The following is a 17,711-nucleotide window of genomic DNA, read 5'->3' on the forward strand; positions in this document are numbered from 1 at the left end:
TCATTGTCTGATCTACTGCAATTGTAGTGACCTCTGAGCCCTCTACTGTGGAGCCTCTAGCTGAAGAGTCTTGCACAACCTTGGTGGATAATTTTGTTCATTGGAAGTTGCAGGTGGTTGCAATAGTTTCCAAGCCTAATGAAACAATCTCAGTTGTTTTTGATGCAATGTACACTACCTTAACCACTTGACAACCAAGCCTATTTTGGCACTTCTCTCCTTCATGTAAAAATCACAATTTATTTGCTAGAAAATTAATCAGAACCCCCAAACATTATATATATTTTTTTTAGCAGACACCCTAGGAAATAAAATGGCGGTCGTTGCAACTTTTTTTCTCGCACAGTATTTGCGCAATCATTTTTCAAACACCTTTTTTTTGGAAAAAAAAACGGTTTCATGAATTAAAAAATAACAAAACAGTAGCCCAAGTTAGCCCAATTTTTTTGTATAATGTGAAAGATGATGTTACGCCGAGTAAATAGATACCTAACATGTGACACTTTAAAATTGCGCACACTCATGGAATGGAGCCAAACTTCGGTACTTAAAAATCTCCATAGGCGACGCTTTAAATTATTTTACAGGTTACTATTTTCGAGTTACAGAGGAGGTCTAGTGCTAGAATTGTTGCACACGCTCTAGCGCACATGTGGGGTTTGAACAACGTTTACATATGTGGGCAGGAATTGCATGCGTGCTCGCTTCTGCGCGCGAGCTACCGGGGATAGGGGCGTTTTAAAAAATATTTTTTTTCAATTTTTTTTTTACTTAATTTTTCTTATTTTTACACTTTATTTTTTCTTTTTTTGAATCACTTTTATGCCTATTACAAGGAATGTAAACATCCCTTGTAATATGAATCAGTGTTACAGGTCCTCTTTATGGAGAGATGTGGGGTCAATAGGACCCCACATCTCTCCTCCAGGCTTACAAGCATGAAATCGGTGAAAAAAAATTCACCGATTCCACACCGACAGCTGCGATTGCGGCTTTGTTTACTTCAGGGTACCAGGTGTGATGTCATAATGTCGCGCCCGGGCCTCCGACGGTCATAGAGATGACTGGTGACCATTTGGTCACCAGTCATCTCTATGCTTCCTCAGCCAGGTCTGGCCGATTCGCTCTCCGGGCTCCCGATGGCACGGGAGAGCCCAGAGAAGCACCGGATGGCGGCGGGAGGGGGGACGTCCCCTCCCGCTGCCTATAAGAACGATCAATCGGCGGAACTGCCGCTTTGATCATTCTTATTGCGCACAGAATCGGCGGCTGAAGACGGTGATATCTGAATGATGCCTGTAGCTACAGGCATCATTCAGATATCACCGCACAAAGTCAAGGACGTAATTTGACGTTCAGCGGTTGTAAAGTGGTTAAAATTGGAAGAGCCGGCTTATACTAGTGCTAGTCTGGGATCCCTGAAAGGCCTCTAGACCACTAAAATCTTTTTAGTACATCCTACTCCAAGGCATCCTGTACATATACTGATGAGGTCCTGATAAATTATTTGCACCTCCCACATCTGGTTTTGCAGACCAAAATCTGTTTGAGGAGTCCTTTACTAAGAAATAGGATGTTAATCCAGTTCTGTCTTCATAAAGCACTGACCATTGAGAATGGCCCAGCGTTTAAGGATCTCATCGACAAATGTTTGGAAGCTGTTTCCAAGTTCTTGTTTTCTCTTGCAGGCTCTGCATTGCAACCATCCATTGCCTTAATGTTGGTCTGTCCGATCCTAGGGGAATGAATGTATGTTAAAGGCTCTAGGTTTGGTTCACATCGATCCTTCATTTGGAGTGGCTTTGGATAGCCTCATAAAGGATGTCAAGTGGGGTAAGAGCACTCATTCATCCCAGCTGAAGAAACCTAGGCTCCAAGCTTGAAAGATTACTTCCCCCCTCCTCCCGAGACCAAGAAGAGTTCATTTTGTTGCAGATGGATCTGATGAACCAGCGGAGGCTGAGAAACGCGTCATCCCATTGTCTGCCCGGAGTCCCTACGTCACTTCCGGTCATACAGCGATACGCTGCGTTCCACGTTGGAACGCACGCCGCTTTTAATACAGCATCCACGGCTCCTGTACTCTCTGGGGTTCCCCAAAGGCTTCTGAACACCTTGGACCTCCATTTCCATCGCCCAGGGGACCAGGATATGAGACCAGCCTGCTGTGTAGCTGTTGATGACATGTTGTGACACCGAACCAGCCGTTTTTCCCTATACATGCCTGTGTTATCACTGGTTTTGTGAGTAGCCATTTTTATTGTGTACAAATTATTCGAATTAAATACCCACTTACTGCACTTAGTTTGGCGCATTTTTCTTTTTGTTTGTACATATCATTTTGTTGCTTGCAGACTTCAAGCTTCAATGCCAAATCCAAACCAGGAGCCTAGTTTAACCTCAAGCCTTGGGCCTCTAATCCCCAAACCTGCATATGAGTTTTACATTTGGCATTTAGGATTGCCTTCACTTTCCAAAGAGAGAAGGAGTCTATTGGTTATTGTGGTTATCCATACAAAAAGCATCTTGGATGTCTGGGTAAGAAATGTGGAATCCAAGGGCTATCAGTTAGATCTACTCTCTTCTCCCTCCCTTCTTTATGTTGTCCAACCCACCTGTGTCTCTGCACGGACTAACAGACCTCCATGCTGATCTTGCAGATCCTTAGATTAAGGAATTGTCACCCTAGTTCCTATAGCAGAGGATTCAGGATTGTTACTCCAACATTTTCACAATTTTGAAACAAAAAGGAATTATCTGCCCCATCTTGAATCTGAAGGCCCTAAACGTCTTCATTTGGATCCAAACATTTTACATGTACTCTATCATAGCTTCTTCTTATCAGGGAGACTTTATAGCTTCTGTGGGCAGTAAAGATGCATACTTGCATGTCCTTATCTTTCCAGCATATTAACACTTTCTGTTTTGCTGACATTTGATCTTGCCTTGCCCGCTGTGCCCATTCCAGGCATGGACAATCAACAGACAGACTACCTCAGTTGGCATTGACAATTGACAGGCAGACTACCTCAGCTGGCAGCACCCGGGCCCAGGAAAATAGTGTTGAGGCAAAGGATGCTCTGCTGGCTCAGTAGGATTGTTACAACCTGATGTCCACCTTTCTTTCACTGACACTCCTTCCTTGTCAGGAATGCGGTACAGGACATTCTGGTGGTATTCATTGCTCAGGTGCTGGTTCAGATGGATATTCTGACCTAATCAAACTCCTAGCAGACACTTTGTTGGCTCTTCCAAATCCAGATTTCCGATCCTAATTTGCAGTATACCATTCTGCTTTCGGGTTGCAGGCTTATAGGTATGGACACTGAAGCCCAGGTCTTGAGAGACAAGGGACTTTCTGAATCTGTAATTCCCACAGTGCTAAAAGCTAGAAAGTCTACGTCTTGCAAGGTCTACCATCTCACATGGAAGCCATACTTCACCTGGTGTGAGGAAAGAAAGTTTCACCCCATTAAATACTGACTTTTTTATAATTAGTCCTGGATCAGCATTTGCCATCAAGGGGCAAATCTCATGCCTTACCGTCCTATTTCAAAGACCACTATCCTCTCATTCTTATGTAGTGCCCCTCATGTAGCTCTTCCTGTGCATCCACCTGTGACTGGGGTACAGTGGCGTCACTAGGGTTGCTGTCACATGGTGTGGTAAAACATGGTGTCATCTGTCTAGACCATCCCCCCTTCCCATCGGGTTTTCTCCAGTCTAGCTCGCAACACCCCCCACCCTCATGAGGCTCAATTCTGTCTAGCCCAGGGCTATAGGCAGGCTAATTTTGGGTCAGCATGGATGGGGATGTCACTCACCACCACCAGCCACTGACGCCACTGCAGGGGTTTTTGAGTTTGGTACTGTTGGCAAATGTGGTGCATTTCACATGCTCAATTTGCATGCAATTTTTATCCGTTTGGTGCCATCAATTGATCAATAAAATAATCATATTGCTACAAAGGTGGCCACCATAATGCCCGTCACCTGTATATCTAAACCCAAGAAGAATATGTAATATATCGCAGCTTTACTAGTCCTTATATGTAGTGGCTGCATTTGTTTTTCTTTAGACTTTCTTTTCTTTTTTTTCTGCTGGCCCTCACCTGATGTATGATGGAGCAGTGTTTGTCATCCTAGGACAGGACTACAAAACACCTCATCCTTTTCTATTCTTAATAACACTGGAGGATGTGTTCTGTAGTCCTCTGAGATAGGTGGAAACAATGGCCCAGATTCTTAGAGGAGATACGACGGCGTATCTCCAGATACGCCGTCGTATCTCTGCGTCCTGCTGGTCGTATCTATGCGCCTGATTCTTAGAATCAGTTACACATAGATATCTGTTAGATCCGACAGGCGTATGTCTCTTACGCCGTCAGATCGTAACTGCATTTTTATGCTAGCCGCTAGGGGCGTGTACGCTGATTTACGCATCAAAATATGTAAATGAGCTAGATACGCGAATTCCCGAACGTACACCCAGCCGACGCAGTAAAATTACGCCGTTAACGTTAGGCTTTTCCCGGCATATAGTTGCCCCTGCTATATGGTGGCGTAAGTGCGGCGTAACAATGTTAAGTATGGCCGTCGTTCCCGCGTCGAAATTTGAAAAAGTTACGTCGTTTGCGTAAGTTGTCCGTGAATGGGGCTGGACGTCATTTACGTTCACGTCGAAACCAATGACGTCCTTGCGGCGTACTTTGGACCAATGCACACTGGGAAATTCCACGGACGGCGCATGCGCCGTTCGGGAAAAACGTCAATCACGTCGGGTCACAGAAGATTTACATAAAACACGCCCCCCTGATCCAAATTTGAATTAGGCGGGCTTACGCCGGCCGATTTAAGCTACGCCGCCGCAACTTACGGAGCAAGTGCTTTGAGAATACAGCACTTGCCCGTCTAAGTTGCGGCGGCGTAATGTAAATCGGATATATACACATAAACGCACAAGCTTGCTGCGAGAGAATAGAACTGTGTGCACTTTGTGGGCAAAATAAAAAAAATCATCCTGGGACATTAATGTTGTGTCATGAAATGCATTTCAAGGACTTCGAAACTCCTATAACATTACCCAGACACCCATCGATACATTATTCCTCCTTTGAGGAAGCATGGCAGAAGGACATGTGATCAATTTCCAGAACACCCACGGGTATTATTTATAAGAAAGCACTCACACAGAGACAGCGGCTGGTTAGAAGGAACACATCTGACATCCTATCTGTTCTGGCAACCGCCTCTGCCCCTCACATACAGCCCACACCTCCCACCACAGGGCTCAGTCAGAGGCATTTGTGAATGGACAGGAATATCAATGTTCTTCCTCTCTCTGTTGTATTGAAGCCACATTGATAAGACTCTGAAAGGCTGCTGATTGATTACTATTATCCATTACTATAGACTTGGAATTCTTTTTGTGTGTGTTAACTGTTTAGGAACTTGCATTCTAGTGTTGAAAGTAAGTAGGTCTCTATCACCTGCTACACTACAGGGACCTAAAGGGCGGTTTTGAGTCAAATAAAATGAAATGACTGACTTGAGTCAAATCTGTTTCCATCACATGGCTAAAGTCAAACTTGAAGTGGAACTAAATGCATCAATTTAACAGTTACATTCCCGGCACGTCTTGGGAATGTAACTGACACATTGGTTGTGCTCTCAACCAAACTGTCAAACCATCAAATGGCCGGTGTCATAACTGATCACATGGCAATTGTAGATCAAACAGAGGCCAAGATGGCAGCTTCCTTAGCTGAAAATAATAGGAGGGTTTAGTTCCGCTTTAACCACTTCAGCCCCGGAAGGTTTCACCCCCTTCACGACCAGGCCATTTTTTGCGATACGGCACCGCGTTGCTTTAACTGACAGTTGCGTGTTCATGCGTCGCTGTACCCAAACAGAATTTCTTTTCAATATATTTTTTGAGATTTTTAGAATAAATGTAAAAATTTACATTACAGATAAAGTACCCTCCTGCAAGCCAACATAGCCTGATGAGAGTGTTAATCAAGAAAGGATCCAATATCCATTATCCAACATTAAAGTGGAGTTTCCCCCTAAAAAAAATTCTAACAATACATTGAGAAGACTGATTACACTGCGGTATGCTGGGCTTTGTTTTTTTTTTCCGTACATACCTCGTTATCGCCGTTTCATTCCTCGGCTTCTGGGTATGATTCTTTCGGGTCTGGGCGTTCATAGTTGATTGACGTTCCTCCGACCGACACATACTTGACGTCACAAGCCAAACGTCGCTGCGCAGGCGCCGTATAGAACCGACTCTATACGGCGCCTGCGCAATGACGTTCGGCTTCTGTTGGAAAGTCGTGACGCGCAGTATGCGCCGGTCGGAGGAACGTCAATCAACTAGGAACGCCCAGTCCAGCAAGAATCATACCCGGAAGCCGAGGGATGAAACGGCGATAACGAGGTATGTACGAAAAAAACAAAAACAAACCCCAGCATACCCGCAGTGTAATCAGTCTTCTCAATGTATTGTTAGAATTTTTTTTAGGGGGAACCTCCACTTTAAGTATGTGACATAAAATCGTGTATAGATCTCTATACTTAGTACAGTGGCTATGAATATGGTTTATATTCTAATGGAAACATAAAAAAATAGTAACTGTAATGCCATGTTGTTAACAAACGTGAAGGACCCCTAGGGGGCCAGTAGAACATATGAACGGTTGGCACTGAACAGTTATTTGATTCAGACTTCACACTTGTCTCATCTGTCTGTAGGATTGTCTATTATCTAGGAATGATGGGCCAGATTCAGAAAGACTGGCGTATTTTTAGGCGGGCGTAGCGCATCTCATATACGCTACGCCGCCGTAACTTAGAGAGGCGAGTACCGTATTCAGAAAGAACTTGCGCCCTAAGTTACGGCGGCGTAGCGTAAATGGGCCGGCGTAAGCCCGCCTAATTCAAATTATCAAGGCAGTGGGCGTGTTGTATTACAATGAGCCGTGACCCCATGCAAATTAGGGGCCGAACGAACGGCGCATGCATGCGCATGCTCAGAATCACGTCGCAAATACTCCCTAAGATACGTCGGCTCAATGCTTTGTCGACGTGAACGTAACCTACGCCTATCCTCATTCACGTACGACTTAAGCAAACAACGTAAAATCCGACGCTGTTCCGACGTTTCCGACGTCCATACGTTAACATGACTTACCCCTGCTTTATGAGGGGTAAAGTTACGCCGGTCGTACACCTTACGTAAACAGCGTATAGTAATGCGCCGGGCGCAAGTACGTTTGTGAATCAGCGTATCTTGCTCATTTGCATATTCGACGCGTAAATCAACGGAAGCGCCCCTAGCGGCCAGCGTAAATATGCACCTAAGATACGACGGCGTAGGAGACTTACGTCGGTCGTATTAAGCCAAAATTCAGGCATAACTTGTTTTAAGAATACCGCGCATAGATACGACAGCGCATCTTTTAACTTACGCGGCGTATCAATAGATACGCCGGCGTAAAACGTTCCTGAATCTGGCCCGATGTGTTTATCCAGACCAATATAACCTCTGCTTGTGAAGGTGGGCTGATTCATCATGTCCACTGTGGGTCGTGGAATCGATGTCTCAGAATCAGCCACGGTATCACTGTGTCGGGACCTCCAGGTTAATTACCCCACCCCTATGGGTTCAAACAACATTTATGTCAACTAACAACTACTTACAAAGCCATCCACAACTCTGCCCCCAGCTACATCACTAACCTAGTTTCAAAATACCAACCTATTCGTTCTCTTCGTTCTTCTCAAGACCCCCTGCTTTCTAGCTCCCTCATCACCTCCTCCCATGCTCGCCTCCAGGACTTTTCCAGAGCCTCTCCAATCCTTTGGAACTCCCTACCCCAATCTGTCCAGCTATCTCCTACTCTATTAACTTTTAGACGATCCCTGAAAACCCTCCTCTTCAGAGAATTCTATCCTACCCACACCTAACAACTATATTTTAATTTTCTCCATCTAATCATCCCCCACAGCTATTACCTTTTGTTCCACTTGACCTTCCCTTCTAGATTGTAAGATCTAACCAGCAAGGCCCTCTGATCCCTCCCGTATTGATTTGTAATGTAACTGTACTGTGTGCCCTCATGTTGCAAAGCACTGCGCAAACGGTTGGCACTATATAAATCCTGTATAATAATAATAATATGTCCTTTTTTTCGCACAAATAGAGCTTTCTTTTGGTTGAATTTCATCACCTCTACGGTTATTATTTTTTGCGCTATCAACAAAAAAAGACAGACACTTTTGAAGAAAAACATTTTTTTTTAACTTTCTACTATAAAACATATCCAATAAAAAAATTAAAAAAATTGAATTTCTTCATCAATTTAGGCAAATATGTATTCTGCTACAAGCTTTTGGTAAAACAAAAAATCGCAATAAGCGTATATTAATTGGTTTGTACAAAAGTTATAGGGTCTAAAAACTATGGGATATTTTTATGGCATTTTTATTTTTACTAGCAATGGCAGCGATCAGCTATTTTTAGCGGGACTGCGACAAATAAATTGGACACTAAGTGACGCTTTTTGGGGGCCAGTGACACCAATACAGTGATCAGTGCTAAAAAAAATGCACACTCACTGAATAAATGACACTGGCAGGGAAGGGGTTAACATCAGGGGCGCTCGCCTATTAAGATCAATATGGCTGCAACGCAACCGTGAGCAAAACACTTGGGTCACAGCTGTGGTGCAGTCCTGCAATGTAAAATTGCTGTTCGGCAATAGCAAAAAAGAAAACCAAGACAGGCATCAGAAGGTGCTTTTCAGGGGGTGGTAAGCACTGCTGTCTGTCTAAAAGAGACCTTTGTTTAAAAAATTTTTTTTCAAATCTGCAGCCTTCAGTAAAATAATAATTTTTGATCCTGCCATGAAGGCAATTGTTCAGGCACTTCTTGTTTTAGGGTGACACAGCTCTTTACTCTGTTGTGCTCCTACCTTATCACCCTGTTACTGTGCCTTGTGATAGAGACTACAAGAAGCTGTTTGCTTGGGCATGGTCAACTATTGTCACTATCAGGAAGCCTGCCCTGAAAAATGCCATGCATTCATCACTGTAGTACATGTAGACATAAAATGGCTGTGAAGAGGCTACAGGAGATCAGCAACACTGAGATGCAATAAATGATGAAGATAGATCAAATCAAATATTTTATTTATAAATTGGCAGTTTATGAAGAACAGTGCTTTAACCGCTGTCCGCCGCACGATCATATACGTCAACAGAGTGGCACGGCTGCGCACATGGGCCTATATATACGTCCCCTTTAATTTGCTGCCGTGTGGTCGCATGCTCCGTGACCATGCCCCCGCAGATGTCTGCCGGTGTCCCGCGATCGGGTCACAGAGCTAAAGAACGGGGAGATGTCAGTGTAAACACAACATCTCCCAGTTCTTCCTAGTGACATGTCACTGATCGTCTGTTCCCTGTCATCGGGAACAGCGATCAGTGGCTGGTCACGGCAAGCCACACCCCCTAACAGTTAGAATCACTCCCTAGGTCGCACTTAACCCCTTCAGCGCCCCGGGTATGGGCTGCGGGACTGGGCGTTCCTATTTGATTGACAGTCTTCCGGCAGGCTTCCGACGGCCGCATACATCGCGTCACGAGTAGCTGAAAGAAGCCGATCGTCGGTGCGGCTCTATACGGCGCCTGCGCACCGACGTTCGGCTACTTTCGGAAAATTGTGACGCAATGTATGCGACCGTCGGAAGCCTGTCGGAAGCCTGTCAATCAAATATGAACGCCCAGTCCCGCAGCCCATACCCGGAAGCGACGGAGAAGATCTCTCTCTAAAATGGTAAGTACTGCTACGATTTTAAAAAAACTACCCGATTCCCCTTGACAAAATGAGCCTCAATCTAAGGTTAAAAATTAACTTTTCGGGTGAACCTCCACTTTAAAGCGAAACTCTAGGCACACAGCTAAATTCACTGATAAAATATATATACAGCAGGGACATGCGGTGAGGTCGGTGGCTGGTGAGGCACTGGTTAGTATCAGAGCCAGATACACACAGCTTACATATGCCGCAATTGTTAGAGTGAGAGCAATAATTCTAGCCCTCCTAGACCTCCTTTGTAACTCTAAACATGTAAAAAAAATTAAAGAGTCACCTATGGAGATTTATTAGTACTGAAGTTTGGCGCCAATCTCCAAGTGTGCGCAATTTTAAAGTGTGACATGTTGGATATCTATTTACTCGGCGTAACATCATCTTTCCCATTATACAAAAAAAACTGGCTATTGTTTTTTTTTATTTGTTTTATTCATGAAACAGTTCAAGTAAGTAAAATAAAGAATATTTTTTAAAGCGCCCCCATCTCCGTGTGGTAGTGCACAGAAGTGAATGCATACGTAAGTCGCACCCACATATGTAAATGACGTTCAAACCACACATGTGAGGTATCGCCGCATGCATTAGAGCGAGAGCAACAATTATAGCCCAAGACCTTCTCTGTTACTCTAAACTGGTAACCTGTAAAAAAAACGAAACCATCGTCTATGGAGTTTGCAAAGTTTGGCGCCGTTCCACAAGTGTGTGCAATTTAAAAGCGTGACATGTTAGGTATCCATTTACTCAGCGTAACATCATCTTTCACATTATACAAAAAAATTGGGCTAACTTTACTGTTTTTTTTATATTTTTTCATTAATGAAACTTGTTACGCAGATACCAATTGACAAAAAAAAGTTGCATTAATCGCCTATTTATTCCCTACAGTCTCTGCTAAAATTTCATAATGTTTGGGGGTTCTGAGTAATTTTCTAGCAAAAAAAATATGATTTTTACATGTAGGAGAGGAGTGCCAGAATCGGCGCGATATGGAAGTGGTTAAAGCTTATCTGTGATTGAAATGAAAAATTCTATATTAATTTTCACATTACATTCCAACTATTTCCAGTCTATTCCTATCGATCTGAATGATCTCAAAGTTTATAAACTTGCTTTGTAAAGATCCCCACACATATACTTCCTTGAATTCTTTGACACATAGGGCTAGATTCACAAAGACTTATGACGGCGTATCAGTAGATACGCCGTCGTAAGTCCGAATGTGGCGCCGTCGTATCTATAAGCGTATTCTCAATCTGAGATACGCTTATCTGTTTGCTAAGATACAACCCGCGTAAGTCTTCTACGCCGTCGTATCTTAGCTGCATATTTACGCTGGCCGCTAGGGGTGTTTACGTCTATTTACGCGAGAATATGCAAATGATCAAGATACGCCTATTCACGAACGTACGCACGCCCGTCGCATGTAAGATATACACCGTTTACATAAGGCGTTTTCAGGCGTAAAGATAAACCACCAAAAAGATGGCGCAGCCAATGTTAAGTATGGACGTCGGGACAGCCGTCGAATTTCACGTCGTTTACGTCAGCCGATTCAGAATGGGGCTGGGCGTAGGTTACGTTCACGTCGAAAGCAAGGAGTATTTGCGACGTGATACTAAGCATTCGCGTGCATGCGCCGTATGATCGGCGCTTCATTTACATGTATGGAAATGAATCGTGAATTCATTACCATACAACACGCCCCCTACCTGTCTATTTTGAATTAGGCGGGGTTATGCCGGGCCATTTGCGCTACGCCGACGTAACTTAGGAGGCAAGTGCTTTGTGAATACAGTACTTTCCTCACTATCTTACGTCGGCGTAGTGCAAATGGGATGCGCTACACCGACCTAAAGAAGCGCCGCCGTACGTGAATCTACCTAATAGTTGCTTTGTCCTGTCAGTAGGCGCTGCTGTGTCACCGCTTCTGCCCATTGAAGCGCTCCTGCCCATGGAGCGGTACTTTGCCGGCGGTTTTACCTCTTTTTTGACCACTAGCAGGGGGTTAAAATAACGGCGCAACGCCCCTGTGTGAAAGTCGCCTAATAGAAATATTCCAGTTGGTTTGCATGAACTGCTAAGAAGGTTTTCAATAGGATACTTTGCCTATACTGTCTATAATGTCTACAAGAAGGCTCCCAAGGTCTTGATATGTCTACCCATGTAAATAATAAAAATAATAATTCTCTGTCCTTCACTCTCAGTTTTCATTATCATCATCATCACTATCATCATCATTACTACCACCCTTGATTATTAAATTATCTTTAGTTGTGATTGTATCTGTAACAATTACCGTATCTGCATAAATATATCTGCATTTTATTTATACTGGCATATATTTATTTAGTAGTTGCGACATGGTCTTGATTAGTTCTTGGAGTTTTCTTTAAATGTCACTGAACAACAGACCTTACATAAAACCAAACATCATTCTTATCGTTCTTGTCAAGAGGAATAAAGATCAATCCACTGGCACAGGATCTGATAAAAATAGTTATGCATGATGTGCTTAGCCAAGGTTGGGTTTAACTGTTCATACACATGATGTAAATGGGAATGATGTACAACTACAGAGATTGCAATTAGCCTTGTTCTGGGACCTCAAAAAGGACCTGACACCTAGGCATACAATGTATATCCAAACAGACACACTGTTTAGCTGAATACATACTATATGTATGTATACTGGGCCAGATCCACATAGAAATGGATAGGCGCAGCGTATCAGAGAAACGCTACGCCGCCGTACCTTACCTGGCGTTCTTTCAAAGCCTCAAAGATTTTGCGCCGTAAGTTACGGCGGCGTAGTGTATTTCTGGCTGCGGAATTCAAATCGGCGATTAGGGGGCGTGATTCATTTAAATGAAGCGCGTCCCCGTGCCGAATGAACTGCGCATGCTCCGTTTTGAAATTTCCCGCCGTGCATTTTGCGAAATGACGTCGCAAAAACGTCATTTTTTAAACTTAGACGTGACTTACGTCCATCCCGATTCACGGACGACTTACGCAAAAAAAAGAAAAAATTCAAATTTCGACGCGGGAACGACTGCCATACTTAACATGGCGAATCTAACTATACGCCGCAAAATACCAGCTTTAATTATATGCCGGAAAAAGCCGACTAGAGACGACGTAAGAGAATGCGACGGCCGCGCGTACGTTCGTGGATCGTCGGAAAAAGCTAATTTGCATACCCGACGCGGAAAACGACGTAAACTCCTCCCAGCGGACGCCGAAGTATTGCATCTACGATCCGAAGGCGTACGAAGCCGTACGCCTGTCGGATCGAACCCAGATGCCGTCGTATCTTGGTTTGAGGATTCAAACTAAAGATACAACGCGGGTAATTTGAAACCTGAATATAAGCCGAGGCACCTAATTTTACCACAAAAAAATGTGAAGACATATTGACTTGAGTATAAGCCTAGGGTGGGAAAACAATTACTGGGTAAACAATGCCCATCTGCAGTCTCACTGTGCCCATTTGCAGTCTAATTGTGCCCATTTTCAGTCCAATTGTGCCCATTTTCAGTCCCACTGTGCCCATTTGCAGTCTCAGTGTGCCCAGTTGTAGTCTCACTGTGCCCAGTTGCAGTCTCACTGTGCCCATTTGCAGTCTCACTGTGCCCATTTGCAGTCTCACTGTGCCCAGTTGTAGTTTCACTTTGCCCATTTGTAATCTCACTGTGCCCATTTGCAGCCGTACCTTTTATTACTAAAACAGCGTGCGTCTCCTGTGTAATGCAGTCTGTTCAGCCGTCCATTGATACAAAGCCCTGCCTCCTCCTCGTCCGTCCGTGATACAGGAACACTGATACGATGCTGGGAAACTGTATCAGTGTTCCGCCTATCACAGACGAGGAGGAGGCGAGGGCGCCTATCACAGATGAGGAGGAGGAGGCTTGGGCGCCTATGACAGACGAGGAGGAGAAGGAGGCGGGGGCGCCTATCACAGACGAGGAGAAGGCGGGGGTGCCTATCACAGACGAGGAGAAGGCGGTAGCTTTGTTACAATGGATGGGCAAACAGAATGCATTACACAGCGGGAAATACATGGGCCCAGATTCACAAAGGAGATACGACGGCGTATCTCCAGATACGCCGTTGTATCTCTGAGTCTGAGCCGTCGTATCTCTGCGCATGATTCATAGAATCAGTTACGCATAGATTTCTATTAGATCCGACCAGCGTAAGTCTCTTACGCCGTCGGATCTTAACTGCATATGTACGCTGGCCGCTAGGGGCGTGTACGCTGATTTACGCCTAGAAATATGTAAATCAGCTAGATACGCAAATTCAGGAATGTACGCCCGGCCGACGCAGTACAGATACGCCGTTTACGTTAGGCTTTTCCCAGCGTAAAGTTAACCCTGCTATATGGTGGCGTACATGCGGCGTACCAATGTTAAGTATGGACGTCGTTCCAGCACCTAATTTGGAAAATTTTACGTCGTTTGCGTAAGTCGTCCGTAAATGGGGCTGGACGTAATTTACGTTCACGTCGAAACCAATACGTCCTTGCGGCGTACTTTGGAGCAATGCACACTGGGATATTCCACGGACCTCGCATGCGCCGTTCTTGAAAAACGTCAATCACATCGGGTCATGGTTAATTTAAATAACACACGCCCACCTCTTCACAATTTGAATTAGGCGGGCTTAGGCCGGCCTATTTATGCTACGCCGCCGCGACTTTCTTTTGAGAATACGGCACTTGCCTGTAAAAGTTGCGGAGGCATAACGTAAATAGGATACGTTACGCCAGCACAAAGATACACCATTCTACGTGAATCCGGGCCATGCTGTTTTAGTAATGAAAGGTACGGCTCACTCGAGCATAAGCCAAGGGGGAGTTTTTCAGCCTAAAAAATGGGCTGAAAAATGTGGCTTATACTCGAGAGTATATATGGTACTTCTCTGGATAAAACAATTATCCTAAATAATTATAGGTGTTGATATTATTTGTTACATGGAAATCAACCAGTCCTATTTAAATCCTGCTAATATTTTTGAAATTGCTCCCTAATGCCATAAGGCTCTTTACAGTTTTAGGAAACCTGCTAGGTTATACAAACTCACAAAGCAAGACTTTTTTTCAATAAAAAAAATGTGACTTTATACTCACCTGTCCTGTCGATCTTTTCTCTGATATTCACTCTGTTAAAGAACTACAGTGGCCTGAAGAAACCTTGTATTCAATGGTTTTGGAGGTGTCAGATGCCTTCATCCCCTGACCCAGAAGGGATCACCACGCACAGCGAGGGACCAGGATTCCAACACACGTGGAACTGTGTCAGATGTGAAGAGGCCATTGCTCTACAAGAGAGCAAAGATCAGAGGAATGAGTGGCATGACAGGTGTTTATAAAACTGCTTATTGTCTTGGAAGCTATAACTGGATCTTGACTTTGTAAATCTGGTTGAAGTTTTTATTAACGGCAAAACATTTGCTTATTCCAGCCTTGTGGAACTGTCCCAGATAAAAGAGAGTCTAATAAATTAGGATGTAGTTACTTATTAGTTACTAAGCTTAATTATTTTAGCACACTAGTATGGACACCCTCTAAACCAGGTGATTTATCTAAAATTTGTTTAAGCATAACCATACGTCTACCAACATAAGCCTTGTAATGTTAAATGTGGAGCACTGGTTATTTATTTTCACCATATTTTCTGACATCCTCTTGTAGCGGACTGCTCCTGTTGGGCAGGCCCTGCTTTAAATTTAGAGGGGAGTCTGAATGTTAGTTGACTCAGACTCATATCATTTTGGCTAAAATTGGCCTCTGTTTCAGCAATGGCTGAGCTGGGAGCCACCACCGTTGTTCGCCTGGGGGTGTTGTTACTGCCCCAGGCCAAAGGGTGGCAGCAGCTCAGTCAGGGTTATATTGGGTGTCCCCCTCGGCAGGCAATCAGTGGGGGTTGATCGTCCCGCTGTGCATGCTGGGGAGGGGTACTTAAGGAGCAAACGCCACTGGATCGAGGTCGTCGGTCATTGGTCTGTCGTCCCACCACCTTGTGGCCCTCCTGGCCGGGGGTGCGTGTTCCTGCAATTCTGGCTTTGGGACCACGTTGGTCCAGGGTCGTGATCTGTTCAAGTAGGCCCAGTAGTCAGACTGGGTCTGCGCTTTCAAGGTGATCCTGTGCTGTCTGTCCTGGAGGGAGGAAGCCACTTAATTAAGGACCTATCTTGGAGAGGACCAAGCAAGAGGCTGGTATCTCAGGAGAGGCCTGGAAACTTCATCGAAGGATGCACCATATACTGAGAGGCTTGATGGTGATCGTCTATCAGACTTGAGTTCTACAGAAGTTAATCTGGAGAGATCCGGGTGCTGAATCCTGTGTCAGGGGATTCTGGACCGAAAGTGTCTCTATTCAAAGGAAGGTCTGTGACAGAGACTGTTCTTGTTTCGTGCGACTTATCCGGTTGCGCAAAACCCACTCTGGCTAGAGTGGCGAAGAGGGCTGTGTTGCTGGAAGCAGGAGTGTTTCCTGATTGAAATTACGCACCTGAACCTATCTACCTGTTTACCCTTCCACCTCTTCAACCACTTCTTCTTCTTCTTTATTACCAAGTTCTTCAAAATAAATCTAAGAAAAGAAGTGTAAAGTGTGGACATTGAACTTTTTCATTTCTCATCTATTACCCTGGACGGTGAGGAGAAAGAGGGAACATGCCGCCCGAAAATATCCAGCAGCTCTTTTGGGGGTAGTGCTACACTCTCTTTTGTGAAGAAAGATGAAAAATGTGTGTTTAGTACAAGTCTTTAATGAGAGAAATATGGAGGTGGCCATTTCTGAACTTCTCCTGAAAATGCTGGTTCTCCTGCTGGTCCTGCTGGTCTACAACTTTCAGAGACACAGATCAGGAACAAGAATGCAGTAACTGAAGTCAAAGTTTTGCATCCAATCATGCATCTTCCTGAAGACACATGATTGGATGCAAAACGCGTAGAGGCTTCTGGGTAACGCCAACGTCACTTCCTGCCCCAACTCGCACTATATCGAGGCTTGGACAGCACGCCAGTCCCGGGAAACCGAACGGCGTATGCTAGCCCCAAAAGTATTTCTGAAAAGACTGTGTCTAGGACTATAGGCACCACATTTGTGAGTGAAAGTCTTTTATAATTATATTAGTGAATAAAGCATAATATGTTGTGCGATGATGGCTGTTTGCTTTCTATGATATCCTGTGATAAACCAATGTGGAGGTGTATGGAGTGATTACTGGTACACCTTTTGGAAATCTTCAGATACACTTATATGAGTGGAGTGGTTAACCCTGGCATAAACCAAAGGCATTTGTTTATCTTGTTTCTGGTGAGTGTCCATTTTAGAAGGTGGTGGTGTTTCACGAATTGGTGAAAGTCTTCCAATCACGGATGTGGATTGTGCACGTGGGATTCAGATAACCATTTTTGAAGAGGAATATTGGGACTGTCCTTTGTCAAATACACAATTGCCTGTTATTCACTAATATTTTATATTAAGAAAAAAGATTTTTCCATATTATAGTAGTTTACTTACTATGCACTTGATTGATTTTCTGATTAATTATTGATGGGTTATTGATGAAGATTATTCACGGTTCTAAGAGATGTGCCAATATATATATATATATATATATATATATATATATATATATATATATATATATATATATATATTATTTTAGGGTCAGCGCAGTTCTCCGTTCTCCTTTCTTACTATAATAATTCTGCTTCCTATTATATTTCCAATTTTAGATGTTCTATTTGATAAATTTTCTTTCTTTGAAACATTTTGGAGAGATTTAACTTATTAGAATTAATAATTTATTTTATGAGTTT

At 43.9% G+C, this 17,711-nt stretch overlaps 1 protein-coding gene across 1 annotated transcript in view; it reads left to right on the forward strand.

Moving 5' to 3' along the window:
- LOC120916781 (doublecortin domain-containing protein 1-like) overlaps positions 1-15,250 on the forward strand; it is a 137,055-nt gene extending 121,805 nt beyond the window's left edge. The window contains exons 8-10 of the mRNA XM_040327718.1: positions 1,535-1,719; positions 2,355-2,538; positions 15,050-15,250. Of these exons, the coding sequence (XP_040183652.1) occupies positions 1,535-1,719; positions 2,355-2,538; positions 15,050-15,250 (570 nt within the window). The remainder of the gene's footprint in view (positions 1-1,534; positions 1,720-2,354; positions 2,539-15,049) is intronic.
- Positions 15,251-17,711: the final 2,461 nt, after the last annotated feature.

The sequence above is a fragment of the Rana temporaria genome, chromosome 11 (genome assembly GCF_905171775.1).
Source record: "Rana temporaria chromosome 11, aRanTem1.1, whole genome shotgun sequence".
Lineage (NCBI taxonomy): Eukaryota > Metazoa > Chordata > Amphibia > Anura > Ranidae > Rana > Rana temporaria.